General features: G+C 35.7%; 1 protein-coding gene across 7 annotated transcripts in view; it reads right to left on the bottom strand.

Moving 5' to 3' along the window:
* The window catches only part of PTPRK (protein tyrosine phosphatase receptor type K), a 563647-nt gene that overhangs the window by 263940 nt on the left and 277144 nt on the right, over positions 1-22563 (bottom strand). For all 7 annotated transcript variants that reach the window (XM_013063592.2, XM_004740175.3, XM_004740177.3 and 4 more), the window contains exons 5-6: positions 22063-22178; positions 3588-3762 (exon numbers count right to left, since the gene is read on the bottom strand). In XM_013063592.2, the coding sequence (XP_012919046.1) occupies positions 3588-3762; positions 22063-22178 (291 nt within the window). The remainder of the gene's footprint in view (positions 1-3587; positions 3763-22062; positions 22179-22563) is intronic.

Here is a 22563-nt window from a genome sequence, read left to right as displayed (position 1 = left end):
AAGGGTGGGTTTTTAGTTAACAATATTTATTTGGTGGTTATCTAAACAAAAAAGAAAATATATTCCTTCATATTCATTTTCAAATAAAACAACAAGCAAAGTATAACCTGTAAGTATTCGATATATAACAACCTAAAATATGTTGAAAAGAAAATAAAACTGCCAAAATGATCAAAATATTTTCTAAAATGTTGGTGAACTCTGAATAGCAAGATTCAAAGTACCATTGTATTTTATAACCAACTAAGTACCATATAAAATCTGAATCAAAATGTAGGTTAAATGGCAGAACTTTAAAAAGGAAAAAAAGTTAAACTTTTCTATGAAATCCAAAGATTCTCCATTTATAAGTCTTACTGAAATATTTATTCCACAAGTACCCTCCCAGAGCAGCCATAATACATTTGTCTCCAGGTAAAGAAAACCAAGCTTTGATAAAATGATAAAATCTACTTTTTTTTTTTTTAAAGATTTTACTTATTTATTTGACAGAGATAGAGACAGCACAAACTGGGGAAGCAGTGAGAGTGAGAGCGAGAAGCAGTGTCCCCGCTAAGCAGGGAGCCCCAGGTGGGCTCAACCCCAGGACTCCAGGATCATGACCCGAGTAGAAGGCAGACGTTCAACAGACTGAGCCACCCAGGTGCTCCAATAAAATCTACTTTTTGATTCAGAACAACAAGAGAGATCTGGTAATGCCAAAACAAATCTCTTTGAAAATACATAAACATAAAACAGCTATATGAGAAAGTGAAATGTATCTTTTAAAAGGGAGCGCCTGGACAGAAGCTTCAACCCCGTTTTCTATAAACTGTTGAACACACCGCAAGACCACTTCCTCAAAAAGAGGATATGTATGCACGTAAATATACGGACATATATATACACACAGACATAAGCACATGCAGAAAGACAGACACACACATATAAACAACTACAGTATTCAAAAGCACTCTAGCTGTTCCAAGAAAGGCCACCAGATTTTCAGCAGCTGCACACCAAATGCCCAGAGGACCGTACAGATCAGTGAACACACCCAACTTCCTCTCCCCAGAGCATATTGATCACTCTGAAGACCACCTAAGGACACCTTCAGGCTCTCTGAAGTAGGCTCAGGTGAGAAAGAGGCTGCAACAGGCTTGAGAGAGATGAGTATACAGCATCTACGAACATAAAAATTGACTCTCTGCCATCAACTTCCCTGGGCACTGAACACTTAAATACTATGATATCTTCACATTATTCAATTAACTGGGACTGTGCTTTCATGAACTTAAGCAGATGATATGAGCTAACTCTGGAGACACAAGAGAGGTCTTATTTAATACAGAGTCGTATCCAGTCCACAAAGATAAACTTTAAAAAAAATGATCTATGGGATCACTCAAGACAAAAAGCATTACAAATGGCTAGTGTCATTATTTCATCGTGATAATGTAAGATAAAGCTGTGTTGCAGAAGAAGAAGCCCAGCATCAGGACTCAAGAATTACAGGGTTAAACTCTGGCTCAGTCAATTATTAGATTTTTGTGGCTCTGGGCTACTATCAAATAGTCTGAATTTTAATTTTCTTCTCTCTAAAGCATTAAAGGTTAAAGTATTAAAATCAAGTAAATCTTAAAATGAAATAATGTATGTAAAAGACATCTGATGACAAGCATTTCAAATAGATTAACTTGAATATGAATGTCTCTCCTGTTCTCCTTCTAGCCTCTGGGCCTTGACACATGCCTTGTTCTCTGTAGGCACTTCTGGTAGCATTTATTTCTCTTATCCCTGTCCCCACATCCACACCCCTCACCTGGACAAGGGTTCTCAACCTTCAGAGTCTATCTCAAAGAAAACTCACTCACAAGGTTCTTGCCTTGATGTCTCAGATAAATCTCAGTTCAGGTTAGACAAGCTTGTTAGGAACTCCTAAACTTGGGGAGACTTCGGTGGTTTAAAATTATTTTCATTTGTGTCATTATTGATTGATGCTGGAATCTTTTCAACAGCTGTATTTCCTCTAAATTTTCACATAGGAAATAGGTTCCTCATATTTATTTATTTATTTATTTTCAAGATCTTAAGAGAGAAAGAGAGTGAGCAAGAGAGAGAATGCACAGAGGCCAGGTGAGGGGCAGAGAAGCAGACTTTCCACTGAGCAGGGGGCCTTATGTGGGACTTGATACCAGGGACCTGGGATCATGATCTGAGCTGAAGGCAGGGGCTTAGCTGACTGAGTCACCCAGGTGCCCGATTCCTCATTTTTAAGGGTTCAGCTCAACCGCCCCCTCTCAAAAAGGTCTTCTAAACCACCCTAACAAAAATATTAATCACAAAAATAATTAAAAATAATAAAAAAATTAATCACCGTCATTTTGAGTGTTTATTTTTCTTCATGGCATATACTATAATTTGATATATTTTCAATATTTTTCTATACAGTGTGCCTAATGCACCTCAATGTTAAGCTCTACGAGGTCAGGGACATTATATTTTATTTATTATTTTATCTCCACAAACTAGAATGGTGTGTATGTTTCATAATATCAGGGACACAGTAAATTTTGAATGATTTTAATACACGCTGTGTACTTGTACTTGCCAAGCTAAGCTAAAACCACTTAGCAAGTCTAACTTTCTAAGATCCTCTAGGAGGCCAGAATTGGTGAACATCCACCACCACTGGGTTTTGATACCGTTAAAATTTACAATTCTCAATGGGGACAGAAACTCTGACCTTGACCTCATGATCACAATGCTTTAAAGAACAAAGGTGGTATCCGTGGAGCTATTTTATTTAATTTTTTATTTTTTTAGGGTTGTATTTATTTAGTTGTTAGAGAGAGGGAGCACAAGCAGGGAAGCAGCAGGCAGAGGTAGAGGAAAAAGCAGGCTCCCTACTGAACAAGGAGCCTGATGTGGTACTCGATCCTGAGACCCTGGGATCGTCACCTGAGCCAAAGGCAGCTGCTTAACCTACAGAGCTACTCAGGCATCCCTCTGGAGCTATTTTAAACAGGAAAAGCAAATCTAAAATTAAAATGCAAAACTAGGGGGCGCCTGGGTGGCTCAGTGGGTTAAGCCGCTGCCTTCGGCTCGGGTCATGGTCTCAAGTCCCGCATAGGGCTCTCTTCCTCTCTCTCTGCCTGCCTCTCTGCCTACTTGTGATCTCTCTCTGTCAAATAAATAAATAAAATCTTTAAAAAAAAAAAAAAAAAAGCAAAACTAGGTGGTTGCGATATGGAATAAAGTGTTCTACATGGGTAGCCCTATTAGAGTTTTTTAAAATAGATTCCTTTCTATGGAAAACACTTGTTGAAACTTTGTTTGACAAATGTACAATGGTATTACTTTATCTTAAGACATTAGCAAAACTTGGTTTTTTAAGTTTTATTTATTTATGTAATCTCTGTACCCAGTGTGGGGCTTGAACTCATGACCCTGAGGTCAAGAGTCACATATTAGCAGAACTTTTATATAATATAATTTCTTGGTGACTTGAAATGAAGAGCAGCAGGTTTAAAAATCAATCAAAATCTCTATAAGGTTGCTTTGTTTTAACCAAGTCAAGCAATTTCATGAAGTGAAAGTGACTTTACCTCTTACAATGAGTTGAGCAAAATTGGACACACCGGAGCCTCGTTCTGACTGAGTTACACAGCGATACAAATCCTGGTCAGTTTTTGTCACTTCCTGCAATCTAAAGGAAGCAGCAAATCTTCTGTGATTGATGTTCTTAGTCTGGGCTACTGGTATATCTTCTCCATTTCGTCTCTGCAAGCAGAAACCAATCTTTAAAAAACAGGTTCTTAACATTTCCATAAATCTAAAGCACCTTAGCAACCAATATCTGTGATACATTATTCTTGTTTCTAAATTAGGAGGAAAATGTCTATGTAGTTCCACAAATCTCTTCCAGTGTCATTCAACCCAAAAAAAGCATGGAAATAAACACTGGTATCCTTTAGGGGTATAGCACTGACATTATAGATTACTATTATTTTCCATAAAATTGTTATTAGCTCACAGCATATGAATTAACAAAAGAGTTAATGGCCCCAGGGCATATAATTCACTGCCCTCCTTCTCCCAAAGAATACATATGGGAGCTTCCTTTAGCCCTTATTCTATACTGCATGTGCTATATAATAGGTTTGTCCCATGAGAAGACCAAGAGCATGCCCAATGCATCTTTGTATTCTAAAAGTGTAGCATGTGACCAGCCACAGAATGACAATAAAATACTCATGACTAATTTAGAGTCAAACCAAAATCTCTCTTCTTTGCAAACTTTATCTCTTTGGCATTAATGACAGCCAATTTATACCGTTTAAGAGAAGTAATCAAAAGAACCTAAATGTTAATAGCATATCTGTCAACTTTCAAAATGAAATACTGAAAAGCCTATTTACAACATCAGGGTACCTTGCACAATACCAGTAAGTGTAAGCTATAAAAGAAATGACTGAAAAATTCAACTATAATAAAATTTATAACTTCTATATGTTGAAAGACAACATAAATAAAGTGAAAAAAACAAGCCACCAACTGTGATAAGATATTTGTCATGGAAATAATCCATCAAAAGATAAATAGCCAGGTTATGTAAAGATCTTCTACAGTTCAATAAGAAAAAAGACAAACAACCCTATCAAAAAGTGGACAGGCTATAAAAAGGAAAAATGTATATGTCTAATAACCATGAAAAGAGATCCTCAACCTTAATTTTAAAACGTCTATATGTCAAAGATAGCATAAAGGGCAAAGAAAAGTCATAACTATGAGAAAGAACTGGTCATGATCCTCGACCTCATCTCTTGTTGGTGAAAAGTCAAGTGTCTCTGGTATCCTTTCATACTACTTAAAAATCGTCTCGTACTCTAGCTATAGGAAACAAACCCCCTAAGATTACTAATGGAAGTATAAAATACTACTGTCACTTTAAAAGATAATTTGTTATTCTCTAGAAAATCTGAAGATGGACATAGCCTAGCATCCAGTAGTTCACGTCTACATTTCTACATCTGAATCACTTTTGCATATGTGATCACGGAGATATTGTACAAGAATGTTGAACTCAGAATCGTTTCAATACAGGAACAGTTCAATATGGGAAAGATCCAAATTTTACTGAATAGACTGAGATTTGGCCATCCAATAAAATAAAATATAGAAGTTTAGGCAAGCTAAGGCCAGCAGTGTGCTGGTAAAATGCTGAACGGCTCGTTCGTAACCAAAAATATAAAGTGTTGATTTGTATCATATCTCAGTTTCTATGGTGTAAATAATCTCACTGTGACCACTTTCAAATTACCAATGTAATATCATTTGGCTCCTAAAAGTACTGAAAAATCAGCAATAGCCATCACAACCAGCCCCATTATCTCATTTATATGAAATACACATACCCATGTTAAAATCTCAAATAAAATTCTTTAACAAAAATTAGTGTATTATATGTTTATAAAAAATAAAAAATTATTTAAAAAAATTAGTGTATGAAATAAAAATGTAAACTTCAACTTCTTTTAAATTTGGTGGGTACATTTGTGGTCATCTGACTGTTTTCTATAATTTTTTCATGGCTAAGACACTTTGTGTTTTTTTAAAGAGTAAATAATAAAGGGACCATTCTATTACTTAAGTAATATTTTAAATCCTAAACTCATTGTATCTGTAATCATTTTTCTCAACATCCAAAATGATTTATCTGTGCATACTGTGTAGTATATAGTCATGTATGGGTATGCATACATATACATATAAACCTAAGTACACAAAGTCCCAACTACAATTTTACCATAGTCTATTCATTCAGCTTTTTAAATAACTCTTTCCTTACCCAACTATTCCATGAATTTTTGCACCAAGATCTCTGATCATTCTCCTAGATAATAATGAAGAGAAAATGCTTATATTATATAGAGGTGCCTGTTTAAGGAGTACACAAAGCTGATTACATTACATTATATCTATATTTGTGTTTATTAAAATGCTAACATAAGTACAAAATATATATGCCTACATAAGATATACATTGTTTATATAATTAAAGAGCATAGGAGACATACATGCTATTTACCTCTTAAAATAACAATAACCATTCGTCATACCATTATGCCCTCATAACATTCAGCCTGATCTTCAATAATCATTTAATAAATGCCTCCATGTACCTGATGGTATATAGGCTATCATCTTGGTGCTGCCACTGCTCTCTCAAAAAAACATATGTGATAGTTATTTCCATTTAAAGATCATAAAATCCAGATTCAAATAGATTAGAAATATGATATGCAGCCTCTCAGTAGCAGGATTAAAACTCAAAACCAGGTTTGACACAAAATCTAGCAGTACTTCCTCTAAACTAAACCAAAGCTGCTTTTTTCTTTTTTCCATTTATATTCTAGGTCCAGTCCAATGAATTGATTATTTGCTGTAAAGCCTTGGTCAAAGCATTGTACTAATGAGAAATATAATCTACTATACTAGACATTGCATTATTTACTCAGCTTCCAGTAATGCATTACAGTTAAAAGTAATAAATGAGGACATGTACATTTCAGAAGTCAAAAATAATGATAACTTTTCTTTTATAATCCAAAATAATAGGTCTTCACCTGACTACAAGCTATCAATTTAGCCGAATGCACAGCCCTATGAAGGAAGAAAGAAGTAGTGTTAAATTTCTCCCTTATGCAGTAGTGTTTGCATATAGTTTTCTGCTTTTACATTCTTCAGTTCCTGGCTCTTTATCCTGTTTTGAGTTTTTTATATGATTTTACCACTGCAAATATCCCCAACTTTGAGAAATACTGAGAAACAAACCACAAAATTATATGATCAAAGGATTCTATCCCAATACTTGGCCCTTTTCTCTCCCCCAATTCTCATATGCTCTCCATGCTTTCTTATTTGCTGTGTCTCCCGTACAGGTTGCTGAGACTTGTCATTAAAGCCCCTGAGTATTATACTCCTCTGTTTAACTAAGTAAGCTTCCTCATGCAGGCCATATGCAGTGTTTACTTGACAAGTTCAATTCCTGGCTTAAAGTAGTGTAGCGATAATATTGGTAAATTCTCAACATCTATAATAGCCAAGTATCGATCAAACCCCTTGCTATTCCAAGTGTGGTCTACAGACCACCAGCATCAGAATCCCCTGTCAAATTGTTACAAACCCTAAGCCTAGAGATCACTCTAGACGTACTGAATCAGAATCTACATTTTCATAGATCCCTAGGTTATGCACCAAGACATTACAGCTTGAAACATACGGGCAGAAAACAATCATGGAAGTCTTACTCCTAATCATAGTGAGAGCTGTAAAAATGGGTGTGTGCTCTGATTCTGGCTAATGAGATTCTACAAAAACAGGCCAATTCACTCCCAGAAAGGTTTTTTTCACACTTCTAGAGAAGACACAGTGGGTCCTCTTCTCCATGTTATGCCTAAAGCTGGAAAAGCAGACTTGTCAATGTGAGAGAACCCAATGTGAGGCAAAGTGGACACACTAAGGATGGCACCTCAGGGATGCTTGATACCATCTGATATGGTATCAAGAACTTCTGGAGCCCCCTTCTCTCTGGACTTCCTATTAAAGGACAAAATACACCTGGTTTTATATTATTTTCAGCTAGAACTCCTAACAGTTAATAAGGTACAGTTAAAATATGATATAGCTTATCTCAGATTTTCTTTTCAAAGCTTGAGGAAAAGAATTAATCCAACTTAATTTAAAATTAAATAATGTGGTTCTTAGAATACTTGTGGGGATTATTTCACTCTGTTGACTTGAAGAAAATATTAAATTGCATTTATCTTTTTATTTATTTTTCACTGTCTTTCTTGGGCACATGATGCTATATGATCCCTCCACCCTCTTGAGTCAGAAAACAGTTAAGAGACTGTTTCCCTACATTTGGTATTTAGGTTCCTAGTGAATACATTAAGAGGACTAAGAGGGTGGCATATGATTTGTCGGTACTTGCCCTTTTGTCCAAAACTAAACCCAAAGTAAATTTGCACAATATGATTAAGTAAGGTTGAAGTAAATCATACAATAATCCAACCAAATTACTGCCAAGGAACAGAGGGTTCCTTACCAAGGCTTGTCTACCATATGAATGTTTTTTCTTTCTCATCAGCAGCTATTATTATTATTATTACATCATTATCATTATTGAACAATTAAACCAAAAATTTTAGAAACACAAAAGGTTTTATGGCAAAATTCAAGGCTTAGAAATCTAGACATTTCTAAGATTAGAAACATGTTACTGTTTTGAGAAAAGCACTTATTTATAGCCACTAGAAATTATTATATTTATTTCAACAGATCAAACATTTAATAAGAACACAGTGTTCTTCTAGGAAAATTGCACTAAAATGATAATACTAAGTTGGCAAACATATTTACTATTTGGCAATGAAAGGGCTGAACGCAATGAAAGACAGTTGACCAGAAAAAAAAGAGAGGTGGCATATATAATTCTGATTTTTAAAAAGCAGGGTAAAAATGTGCTGGGGATAACAAATTCCTAGAATCCATCACTACCCAAGTGCAATAAAATGTAAATTCAGCTATTAAACAAGAAAAAGAGTTTTAGGCTATGAAGCATAGGTGTCTTGCAGTATGAGGGGCAACACAGAGAGCATGAGAAAGTGCACTGAACCCCGCTGGATGGAAGATAATACCTAAGTTCCATTTTGAAACAACCATTTAGTAGCTTCACAATTCTTAGTATTTCTCACATCTCCATCTTTTTATCTAAAACTGGGGGTATCTATTTGTACCTGCCATTCAACACAGATGTTGAGAATAATAATGAGACTACTTGTACAAAAGTTCTCATTGCAAATCTTGATAATAGCAATATAATGAAGATCATAATCAACACATTATCTAAGCGAATAACACATTTAATAACTGTGGTGATCTTTGGATCATCAACTTGTCTATGCTATAGTCCCAAGTTACTTAATCAAAGTAGGTGTCCAGGTGAAGGGATTCTGGAGATGGAAGTGAAGTCTATAACCAACTGACACTAAGTAAGGGAGATTATCCTAGATGATCTGGGTGGACTTGATTCAGTTAGTTAAAATGGTCTAAAAGCAGAGCAAAGGCTTCCCCTGAAGTTGAAGAAACTCCACCTATAAACAGCAGCTTGAGTTTGTGCCTGAGGACACCAGCTTAACCCTCTGATGGTTTGGCCTGCAGACTTCAGACTTCCCTTGCCAGCCCCACAATCATATAAACCAATTCCTTGTAATAAATCCTTTTAGGATTTAAACAAAAACAAAAACAAAAAACAAAGTGGGTGTGTATATACACAGATATACCTATGCTTTTCGTGTTTGAGCACTGACTGATACAGATGATTTTGTTACCAGAAATGCTTCTGGGAGAACAGATTTTTTAAGACTGAGTTTTCCGATCTGGTTTGGTTCTGTTTTCTAGAATTGGTTCTCTAAATGTGATTAGATAGTAATTATTTCCCAGTAATAAAGAAGACATTGCTAGTCCATAGCATGATGTAGTAAAGAGATGTAAAATATTACCATTAGATATTTCTAACAAATACCTATAGAAGGTAAATTTCTGGGTGACCATGCATTTGTGACCTTAAGACATTTTAGACAAACTAAGGAATATAAATAATGGTATTGGCTGATTGCATCAAACTGTGTTGGAGAAAATGGAAAATACAAAGCATGTGACTTTAACTGTACCATTCAGAGTAAAAGGGAAGTTGAGTAGAGCAAAGAGACCAATACAATTAAAGCACTACACTTGAGAGATTCTGGTAACTTGGTGACAGTGGGATAATTTTAATTTTCTGAATCTGCCACATAAAATCAGACAAAACAATAAGAGGAAGTATGGAACGAAAAGGTCCAGACAGAGTTTAGATGAGAACAAAACCAAGAAAAACAAGAAAGCAAGTGGTCATATTTTTAAACATAACTCACAAAAACAAAAGAGGGATTCTTGAAATCAAGAAAGTTTTCCTGAACTCCATATCTCATTTTAAAATTTCAAGACAACATAATTAACATAAAAATGAACAACTTAAAAGTATCAAGGTCAAGTCCAACATAAAGTTATCATAAGTTTAAAGATTTTTTTTTTTTAATTTTTATTTATTTGACAGAACACAAGTAGGCAGAGAGGCAGGCAGAGAGAGAGGAGGAAGCAGGCTCCCTGCTGAGCAGAGAGCCTGATGCGGGACTCGATCCCAGGACCCTGAGATCATGACCTGAGCCGAAGGCAGCGGCTTAACCCACTGAGCCACCCAGGCGCCCATGTTATCATAAGTTTAAAATAGAATAAGGAGCAGAATATAAACCCCAGAGTCTCTGAAAGTAAGTCAGGAAAATATGCCCACAAAACAGATCAAAATTGAAACCTAATATTTCAAGCTATGTTAAAACATATTTAAAAAAATGATTCATGATGAAAAAATAATATAAATTTGAATTAATAAAATTCATAAGATGACAGAACTCAAGAAAAATTGGAAATGAAAGAAAAATGTCACTTCAGAAATACGATTAACTAGAGTAAATAAAATCAACAGATGATGTCTTAAGCAAAACAGAATGTGGGGAAAAAAGAGACTTTTAACTGAAAAAGAACAAAAAAGATTCCAGAGAAAATGACTATTAATGATGAAATGCAAGAAGATCAAACACAGAGATCACACGAGTCCATACAAAAGCAAGAAAACAAAAAAAGTATGAAAATAGTATTATTTTTACAAGGAAACAAGAAAAGTACGAAAAGTACTTTAAAATAATAAAAATAAAAAAAAAATAAAAATAATATTATTTTCGTACTTTTCTTGTTTCCTTGCTTTTGTATGGACTCGTGTGATCTCAGGGTCCTGGGATCAAGCCCCACATCAGGCTCTCTGCTCAGCGGCGAGCCTGCTTCCTCCTTTCTCCCTCTCTGTCTGCTTCTACGCCTATTTGTGATCTCTGTCTGTCAAATAAATAAATAAAGTCTTTTTTTAAATTAATTAATTAATTAATTAATAATTAAATGTGCCTTCTGAAAATTTTAAAAAAGTCTTAAAAATACACAATGGAAGAACACCACACATACCTGAGAACAGTAACCTAGAATGACTCACAACAATACACAGTCTGATAAAATTAGAATCTTTAAAAAAAAAGGAAAAAATCCTTTGAATATCTAGAAAAAGCAGACATATGATTTGTAAGGAAACAAATATTCTCGGACTTTGATAACAAAGCTTTATGCCAGAACAAAATGAAATAACATATTAAAGTTACTCAAGGAAGAAAAATGTGAACAAAGGATTTTATATCCTGCAACTGACTTAAGAAGGGTACGGGAACACCTCAGTAGCTCAGTCAGTTAAGCATCCCACTCTTGATTTCAACTCAGGTCATGATCTCACAGTTGTGAGATCAAGCCCTATGTCAGGCTCATGCTCAGCACAGAGTCTACTTAAGATTCTTTCCCTCTTGGGACGCCTGGGTGGCTCAGTTGGTTAAGCAGCTGCCTTCAGCTCAGGTCATGATCCCAGCGTCCTCGGATCGAGTCCCACATCGGGCTCCTTGCTCCGCAGGGAGCCTGCTTCTCCGTCTGACTCTGCCTTCCACTCTGTCTGCCTGTGCTCGCTCTCGCTCTCTCTCTCTCTGACAAATAAATAAAATCTTTAAAAAAAAAAAAAAATTAAAAAAAAAAAAGATTCTTTCCCTCTCTTCCCCTTGCTCATGCTCATGCTCTCTCCCTTTCTCTCTCTCTCAAATAAATAAGATCTTTAAAAAAAGGATCAAGGGCACAAAAAAATCTATCAAGTTCACATATAAACTATAATCAACATTCAAGAACTCAGGAGTATTAATTCCATGTGCTATTCCTGAGCCATTTTTCTAGAAAATGACTTTTAAACAACCAAAGAAACTGGGAAAACATGAGCTATAAGAAGATGGTGATCATTAAGAACATAGTTACCTGAAGAACTAAGTAAATAAGGGCTACCTGAGAGAGAGGATAGTATGCAATAGTTACATGCTACAAGTTACATGGTGCAAGTATTAAAAATGACATCAGCCTTTAAAAATGAGGAATTATGGAGTATTTGAATTCTCTCTTTCCTTGGGTCACTGAGACTAAAGAATAGTAGCATAGAAAAAAGGAGCCATAACTGACAAATTGTAATAGAGAAAACATTAGGTGAAAATCTTTAGGCTTGAAGTTGAAATATAAAGAAGAACTCATAGAGAGCTTATTGTTAAATATGAATTTTACCTTAGTTCTGTTCACTGAAAAGGTCTAACAAAATGAGTACCCTTCAGCATCCACATCATGGTCCTGAAATACACGATCTCACTAAAACAAACCAGCGTACTGGGTCTGGAGAAGAAAATGTACAAAAGAAGGAAGGAACATCTCACAATATCAGACAGCAGGAAACTACCAAAAACTACTGAAGTCATATCAAAAGAACTCTGGAGCCAACTTGAAGAGGTTCTCATTAGCCAAAGATGGGGCAGCTCGAGTTTTAATAGTAATATTAATAGTAATAATTACAACAAACTGAAGTCAATTAAACAAGATTAGGTCCACAAGTTCAGAAGAAGAATCAGTCACCTTTGGAGATGATAAGGGATCAACTCATTATATTGAAAACCAATAGCTAAAACAAAGATTTGAGTCGTTATCCCCTCTTTCCTAATGAAGTATGCTACTGGGTAGAGAAAGGTAGATGAGAAGTTTTTCTTCTTTAACTAAACTAGTACAAACTAGATAATAGTACATAATAAATAATAGAACTAGAATACCACAATTTACAGCCTGAACAATGAATATAGGCATTAAGCACCAATGACTATGAAGAAAACAAAAAAAAAGGGCAGGGGAGGAGAAAGAGACATTTTGTGCCTCCTGTAATAATACCAGGCACCATCTCTAGCATTCCAAAGGATCAAACTTAACTCTGGATGTGGCTGCCGATTTACAGAAAATTCAGAAGAACATGTTAAATCAAAGAGGACATTAATATGCAATCAGTAAAATGACTGTGCAAAACTACAAGTCAATGGTCTGGGTTCCTCCTCAATAGACAAACTGTGAGGAAAAGAAAGGGACAGAGGACAAACCCACAGATTAAAAGACACTTTAAAAACCCATTTTAAAAATTAGATAAGAATAATCTGGAGTATTTAGGAATGTACATATAAGTGAGAAAAAAAAAAAAACTATGAAAAAACAAAGAAGGGCCAGAAGTGAGGAAAACCATTATTTGCAGCAGTAGGGAGGGGCTCAGGTGTGGCTGGAACTGAGCCCTGGGAAGGAGCCCATAGGATGGCTGGCAAAGTCCCTTTCTTGTCCTGTGTGGTGTGTACCTCATAAAAATTCATCCAGTCATAGTTCTTACTTTTGTGTGATCGTCTATGTTTTGTTGTACCATAAAATGATTTTACAAATATTAGATTTTTATATCAGATTGCTTTTCATAAAGAAGCAACCCAGCCTGCTACAGAGCCTCCATGCTGTAACACTGATCACAGGAAGTCAATGGAAAGTTGTAAAGTGCTTGATGTGACACACTTAGAAAACACACCGAAGGGCAGCTTTAGGAACAGCAGAAGAGTACATTATTCTTGCACAGAAAAAGCAGTAAATTGTTATTTATAGATATCGATAGGAAGAAATCCTTGAGCTTCTATGACTGCCGGGCTTTCAGTCATGCTCCAGGGATAGATAAGAAAGATAAAGTATTTTCCACACATTATTCATTTATAATCAATTATGTAATCTGCAGACAACAAACCCAAGAGTTTATAAATTATTGAAGACGGAAAAGAATGCACTCTATCTTCAAGGCATTGAACTCTTTATGGTAGAAAGCCACAGAAAGCCAACCAAAATGACCTCAAGGATATTTAACAATCCAAAACATTAAACATGATTAAATGTTCTGATGTTCACTATTTACATACATACACACCCAAATGCCAAAGATAAAAGATAAACATTACAATCCATGATACTCAGTCAATGATTTTACTTCAAGACCAACAGCCATAATTCTTTGTATGAAGCCATGAAGGAAGAATATAATGCCCTGAACTCAAATAAACCAACGTCCTGAGGAAAAGCAGCAGACTGACAAGAGTGATAGCTTAGCTATTAAATGGTACATGGTCTCTCAAGTAAAACAGAAATAACTGTAAATCAGCATATACACAGAAAAAAAAATCACTACTGCTTAAAGTAAGAATAAAAAGAGACAATTAGAATTAAATAGCATGCTACTGTTTATCAGTTTACAAGAAATCAGGGGAAACACCACAGATGTGGTTAACACTTGCCCTCGGACATTACTCTGTTCTGTGAGCCACAAGGTAGAGAAGAAGCCAAGGTTAAAAGCACCAATAGCCTTCCAGTGGATATCAGGACCATCCACAAGCTTCCAACTGTCTTGACAAACTTTTATTAAAGCTCAAAAGAGCCAAGGAAGGCGGAATGTCCTCGCACCTTTCACTCTCTTTCATATCTAGATAACTTCTATGCAATTATGAACGTAGGAAAAATTAAAAAAAAAAAAAAAAAAGGAAACAGATGGATCTAATAGAAAAATCAGTCCCAAAACAGAAAATGAGAAAACAAGCTCACTGACTGGCTTTAAAATATAAACTTTTGAGGAAATTTGGAAAGCTGTCTTGATCATTTCACTCACATCGTCCCCGATTCTGTCAACTGGTATTTCTTTCATCTATCCTTCTTTGCTATTCATGTATTTTTCGATTCCACCAGGACCGGCTAATCCCAGGCCCTTCTGGTTTATGTCTGCATCAGGGCCCAGTCCCAACCCTGCCAAAAACCTGTCTTTACTTCCACTTCTCATTGAGAACCCTCCACTTCGAGAAGCTCCTTCTCCTGATGTTCCTATCCCACCCACGCACATACACTAACCTGCAGTGATAACAGTGTTCATGTATCTTTGCTATTCACGCCCTATAGATCCTTCAAAGACTCAATCAAATCTTCCTTAATGATCTCACCAAACATTCCATCCGATGCAGCGCTCTCTCAACTCTCAAACAGTTTAGTGATTAGATTCTGTATCATCTTTTCTTATTCAGTTACAGAGGCAATTCTCGGGGCTGAAGGGATCTTAAAATGTATTCAGCCTCATGCTTAAATATACTCAACTGCTCTAGCAAGTGCTTATCCAGATTATGCTTGGATACTTCCACTAATTGTAGTTTTACTACCTCCTGGAAGAGCTCATACTAAGTTTCAACAGCCCTACAATTACAAAGTTCTCTCTTATAATCAGCTTATATCTCTCACCACAGAGCTTCAAACTGTTAGTTAGTATTTTACTTTAGAACCTATACAGAACAAATTAAATCCCTCTTCAATATTCCCAATAATTTAAGATTTTAAGAAGTTTATCTGTTCTCCCACGAATCTCAAGATATATACTATTCCATGTTGTTTTAGCCATTCTGACATCATGTCTTCAAGTTTATTCACTGTCCTAGTAATTATAAGCTGTCTTTGGTTAGTCTAATATTTTAGACATGAGTCAGTCACCCTTAAGGCCAATGACTTAGAAAATGTCAGGACTTTCACCAAGTCCAGACAGTAGGCCAATTTTCACTATAACTCCTTCCTTTTTTTTTCCCCCTCTTCTTTTCATGGCATCCAATATATGCTAATCACATATGTTTAGTCAATCAGGTTCTGAAATACTCCTCTCAAAGTAGTTTTCAATGAATTGCCCATCATACACTTGATTGTTCTAGGCATAGATCAATTTCTTCCAAGAATTTTCCTTCATTGTAATAAATACAAAATTAACAGATTTTTTTTCTCAAAAGGAAATCCTATCATGGATAGTAACATCTCTTGTAGAAATGCAATATGCTACAAACATCCAGGCACATCATTGGACAGTAGAAATAGGCGTGGAAAAATACCATAGCATGGAAGCATTAGAGGGAGCTCTGTGAGCAATGGCTATGTGGTATTTGAAATTGTGTAGTGATGGGTTTCATCAGCTAAAATTTTTATACTTTCGAATTAACTCATTTTGTAAAATACCATGTCTCTGATCTAATTTCCACTGCTTGCATGATGCCATTCACCTGCAGTGCAGGAAGAAGACCATGACATCTCCCCGGACAGACAAAACACCGTATGCCCAGAAGTTTCAGACCACCCATTTCCATTAATCCTCAGCTGACAACAACTGCTACTGTAAGAGGTCGGTCTCTCTTTGGTTGTTTTTTTGTTTTTGTTTTTGTTTTTTAAGAGCAATTTGCATTTCATTTTACTAATTCTACTCTCCAATTATTACTCTCAATCCATTGCTTGAATTATCTATTGCTCCATAAGAATGACATTTCCTTTGGCTGAGAAACTAGCTTTATCATACTACATTAGCGGTGACAAATCTTACCAAGTGCAAAGTGATGGCTGACTTTCCTGTTTTGGCAGACCAACAGAGGAGGCATAGGGCCAGCACCTGCGGCAATTACTGACAGATTGGCCCAATTGCCACAGCTTTGATGGCAATCTGCATAGGATTATCAGTCACACATTAAACAGCCTCCTTTCAATTCACCAAAACAAATGGTGTCACCAAATCTACCCACACAATTCCCTACTTTCAATAACTCCACTGTTGAATTTCTCTGTCCAATCCAATGATGCATGCCCGCCAAGCTCTGAGATGATGGATGGAGTCGTTAGCGTTTTAGTTTCTACACTGAACCTGAAGCCAAAGCATATGGTCAGACAGATGTTCCAGCAGTGAGCTCTATTTGATTTGCCATGTAGGTGTCCACTTATACTGGACCTTCATAAAAGAACACTAAGTCATAAGTTACAGTCCAACCCTGTTTCAACTCTTTTACACCCTCAGAATTTAAAACATGTTCTGATAACAGAACACTCAGAACATGTTTCACTCTGTATTTCAGCATAGACTAATTATATATTACCCTCACACCTAATCAAATAACTTCAAATGGACAAGATGGACAAAAGGCAGCTAAATGTTTATAGGCTATTGCCATCTATGGCTTGATTAGTAATGCCAGAATGTACCACATACTCACTTTGCCTCGTTTATTATTGAGGTAAACTGCATACACAGTAAATTGGATGGAACTTAACTTCTAACAAATGTATATGCACCCACGGGCCCAACACCCAGTGAATATACATGACATTTACATTACCTCAGGAGTTTCCCCTGTGCACTTCCAGGCCCTCCTCATCACCCACAGTCAAATACTGTTCTGATTTCTATCACATAATTTAGCTTTATTTTTTCTGGTACTTTTTTTTTTACCTATCCCCTTTCCAAAAACATACTATTGCTGAGATTTATCCACATTGGTAACTCATTCTTTGTTATTGCTGAATAACATTCCATTGCTTGAATGAACCACACACTGTTTGCCCATTCTCCTTTTAATGGATATTGGGGCTCTTTACAATTACTGGTTTTTATGAATAAAGCTGTTTTAAACATTCTTACACAAATTATTTTCTGAAAAAATGTCTTTATTTCTATTGTGTAAATGTCTATTTCTATTGTATAAATATTGTGTAAACATTTCTATTGTGTAAATATGGGAGTGGAACTATTGTGTCATGCTAGTTATTTTCTTATATATTCACTTTTTACCACCATCACTTTATTCTTCATATCAGTAAACACTGCAATGAAAGGACATGACTAACATTTTTAACCTAAAAAAATATATATAACCTAACTTTTCTCTTTCCTGTGAGAAAATTATCTGACACTTCTCAAAAAATATAACCAGGTTTTTTATTATTTTATTTCAATATAAACTATACATTAAAATTTCATTTGTGATCTTATTTCCTATAACCCATGTTTACCATAAGCCCTAATTTATAATCCACAAATTCCCTACCATGAGGATTCCTTGAAATCACAAAACAGCACAGTTCTAAAACTTGTTGGAAGCACTGGAAAACATCTGTTCATATGGGAAAAAATTGCAAATCATTAACCTGACAACAAATGTTGTGCTTATATCTGGAATGCATGCTACTTCATTGAGTTTTATGATCAAAAAGGAATTTGGAAATTCTCTCTAAGAGACTAAAGTCTTTATTCTAAGTCCCTTTTCCAACATGAATGAGCTTAACACACCATTTTAAACTATGGCCCAAAAAACCTCATAATTTTACCATATCGCCAGCTTTTTGACATTAAACAGACTTCTAAAAACAGTCATCCATGTTGTTTTACGCATCCCTAGTTCACTGAGCTTGTACAAGGAGGTTAATTTAGGTAATGTATTTTGTCATTGTTTTCTAAATATCTAGAGTGAATGACCTAATGTTTAGACTCGGTAATTATATTGAGATCTTACAGGAAAGAACACTCCCTAAAGATACATCCAAAAACCACTGTGATATATACCTTATGAATTACCCAAGGTTAGCTGAGGGAACTCAAGTGTTTGCTTTTGTGCACTCTATTTTTTTAATTTACCTAATAATTTGTATGTCATTTTAAACAATAAAAAATGACTGACAAATCAATTGTGAGCTAAAGATAATAAGTGAGAGATTTATCTTTTTAAATGTATTTCCATACATAAATTATTTTATTTATTTATTTGTTTATTTTAGACAGAGGGAGAGAAAACAGGGAGCAGGGGAGGGGGAGAGGGAGAGAATTTTTAAGCAGCCACCTCACTGAGCGTAGAGTCAGACATGGGCTCAATCTCACAACTCTGAGATCATGAACTGAGCCCAAACCAAGAGTCAGATGCTTAAAGGACTAAACTACCCAGGTACCTCTCCATATATAAATTATTTTAAATGTCAAATGCTATCAGGTATTATGGTTAAAGTATTTGTAGTATATCATTTTTCCTTTAAAACAGGTATTTGGCTGCTTTTCTGTTCTTTGGTGTTTTACCCCATATTTAAGCATTTATTAACTGACACAAATACTGTATAATGTAAGTGATTTGAAAAACATAAAAAGTCGATCGCCATTTTTTAATGACACCTACCATGGCAAGTATAACAGCTACTCCACTACCCCATTACTTCTGTGACAGGATGCAGTGTCCTTTCATTTTGGGTTGCTTCCAATACATTCTCAGTACTGTCCACAGGTATTTTCAGCAACTGTTCTCACAATGGTAGTTAATTTCAGGGGCCATTTTTACCCATACAAAACGAGTAACATAAACAATTTCACAGTCTTACATCAAACAATAAGGTCATGAAGGCCATGTCTCAGGTCATTAAAAGATAATGCAAAGACCTAGTTTAACGTCTTATAGCTGAAAGGGATCTTAGTTTCTACCCACATCTCTGTTCATAGATAAGGAACTTATCTATAAAATAGACTCAATAGTTCAATGAATTCTCTAAGTACATACACTTAAGTGGGTTGGAAGGGTTAAAAGTTTCAAATTAAAGTTAGAAGTAACAGTTCGGCATCTTGATTTCTTGTAGTCATTCTGCACCAAGTAAACAAGACTTGACATCAATTTTTATGAGTTGACTTGCAGATTCATTATGGAATCCAGATTCTTTCTGCTTTATTATATTTCTACCACTTTATTTATTTTTTTTAAAGATTTTATTTATTTATTTGACAGAGATCACAAGTAGACAGAGAGGCAGGCAGAGAGAGAGGACAAAGCAGGCTCCCCGCTGAACAGAGAGCGCGATGCGGGGCTAGATCCCAGGACGCTGGGATCACGACCTGAGCCGAAGGCAGAGGCTTTAACCCACTGAGCCAAGCAGGCGCCCCTATTTCTACCACTTTAAATCACTGGCCACATTCAGAGTGATTCACTATATATTTATATAAAATAACTAGTCTCAATTCATTTGAAAATATCCCTCAACTAAGTAATGGACAGTTTTCAATATTAAACACAAAGAAGGTAGATTTAAAAAAATGGCTTAAGTTAATTTAAGTGGTATTACTGAGAAAGTAGAAAAGCTTTTTTAAACAATAAGGCAAATATGTTAACTGCTGAGGAACTGGGTAATCTCACTGTCAAAACAGAAGAAAAATACCCAAATTCACCTTAGGATGTGTAAAGAGGAGAAAAAGGAAAGCAGATTAGATGTTTAACAGAATTATTTTTTATCTCTCATCTTTCTTTGGAAAATGACAGAAGGAATATTTTTTAAAACTATTCTGAAATAGGCCAATCCACAAAGTAGGAAACAAACAATAAATGAGCAGCATTTTGACTGCAACCCACTCAGACCAGCAGGGCCAGAAAGTCTTTGTTGCCACAAGGCAGCTGGTGTCTGAGTACACAAAACCCTTTTATTTCAATGCCACATTAAATCCTGGGGCATAAAACCAGAGGCAGACTACAGAGTCTCTAGTTCTCCAATACAAGACTGTACGGATCACAACTAAAGTCAAATGCCAACTAAAGTTCCCACCTAAATAAGAAAAATTAACTGAAGAGGAAAAAATGTCTAAAAATTGTTTATTTAGTCTGAGAGAGAGAAAGAGGGATTCCGACTTCATGTTTAGCTGATGAAATGGCTGCATATTATATAGTACCCTCTCTATAAATAATTATCTTTTTTTTTAAGATTTTATATATTTATTTGACAGACAGAAATAGCAAGAGAGGGAACACAAGCAGGGGGAACGGGAGAGGGAGAAACAGGCTTCATACTGAACAGGGAGCCTGATGTGGAACTCGATCCCAGGATCCTGGGATCATTACCTGAGCCAAAGGCAGATGCTTAAGGACTGAGCCACCCAGGCACCCCTATAAATAATTATCTTGTATTTCAATGTCTATAGAGGAAATCTGCATAATCACAAAAAAAAAAAAATAGGGGCTTCGTTTCCTTTTCACATATTCAGGATGATATCCCAATACCTGCAAATCAAATGAATTACAAAAATAGTGATAATTAAGTCTATGAGTATATGGGTTATGACATCCAAGGAGACATGAGGATTTGGTAAGAAATTTATAACCTCTAGTACAATATTAGATACTCTACTAGGTATGACTTAAAAAATCATTTATTATAATCATGACCCCAACCCCCCACAACCTAATGATTATCCCCAACACGAATTTCACCTCTTTAAAAAGATGGTAAAATGAATGCTGAGGTCTATGTCCAAAAAACTATGCTAATCTTACAAAGATTTTTCTCTTTTGGTCCCTATTGACAGTCTCGGGAATTTAGTTCTAACCAATTAAATCCCTTCCTTCATTCTGATGCAAATGGCACACCAAAATAAGAAGTGCTCAGGGAATACTATTACATACCTTCTAGCCTCAAATATCTAGCTCAACAGCGGTCTTTCCTTGGGCCAGTCTCCTGACTTTAGAGCTGCTCTCAGCCTCTCCTGCCCCTACCCTTAGTGCTCCAGGACTGGCAGATACTCTCTGAAGACATGGCACATGATCTCTGAGTCTTTCAAAGCTTTCTGTGATGTACCCTTTACATTTCTCCAACATATGCCAAATTGTAATTCATTAAATACATATTTACTGAGGATTTAATATGTGCAAAGCAAATGTTTGGACCTCATTTGTTATTAACCCTTGTACACAAAAGTTCTAAAAAAAATTTAATTGGCCCTCTTCCAATTCATATTTCCAGAAGTACTCCCAAAGGTTTCTTAAACTATTTTTCAAATGTACCAGAGTATGACAGTTCCTACTTAAGTGACATGCTCTTATAAGTTGAGTTTTCAAAACATTAAATGAGGAAATTTTCATTTTTTCCTACTTTGAATGGGTTTAGAAAAAAAATTATTTTTACAGTCATACATAACTTTAGAGAAACATCAGGTTTCACTAAAACTAACCCAAATATTTATTAACTATGTACTGTCATCTACTTTATTCATCTTCTCAAAACGGAAATATCTGAGATGAATCTGCTGTCAATTAAAACAAACCTACACAAGAGAACTTGTCTCTCTCTCTCACACACACACACAGGAATGACACCAGAAGCAGTACTCTGTGATTTTTTAAAAATCAAGTGTAACCGTTGGTTCAGCTGTCCACTTGGCCTTACCTGCAGCCATAACTTGTTATGCACAGCATCTCTCCCCGTAGCAATACACTGAAATGTAGCATTCTGCCCTGCATTGACCTCCACGTCCCCCAGACGGAGAAAATGAGGAGATTTATCTGTGAAGGCAGAAAAGAAATATATTATTTTCACATAAAGAAAACATGCCCTGTGACTTTTTCCCAAGAGAATAATGATAATAGTTTTACCTTTGGCCAACACGAATACCATATGGAAGAAAATGGAGTTTTCTTTGTGATGAGATACAACCCCCACTCACAATCCTCTCGCCCCCTCATAACTGCTAGAGCATTGTTGTATACAGAGACAGCAGTCAATAACTACTGCTCACGGTTGGCCACAGCATGTTGTGTATGGGTGATAATAAAACAGTGACACGTCAAAGAAAGCAAAAGAGGTCAAATAATCACTGAAAAGGAATCACTCAAACAGGCATAAATCAGAGCATAATAGAAAAGTATAATGAAAACATACAACGATATC

This window comes from Mustela putorius, unplaced genomic scaffold (assembly GCF_011764305.1).
Source record: "Mustela putorius furo isolate JIRA1106 unplaced genomic scaffold, ASM1176430v1.1 tig00003863_pilon_pilon_pilon, whole genome shotgun sequence".
NCBI lineage: Eukaryota > Metazoa > Chordata > Mammalia > Carnivora > Mustelidae > Mustela > Mustela putorius.
This window is presented reverse-complemented; position numbering and strand designations above follow the sequence as displayed.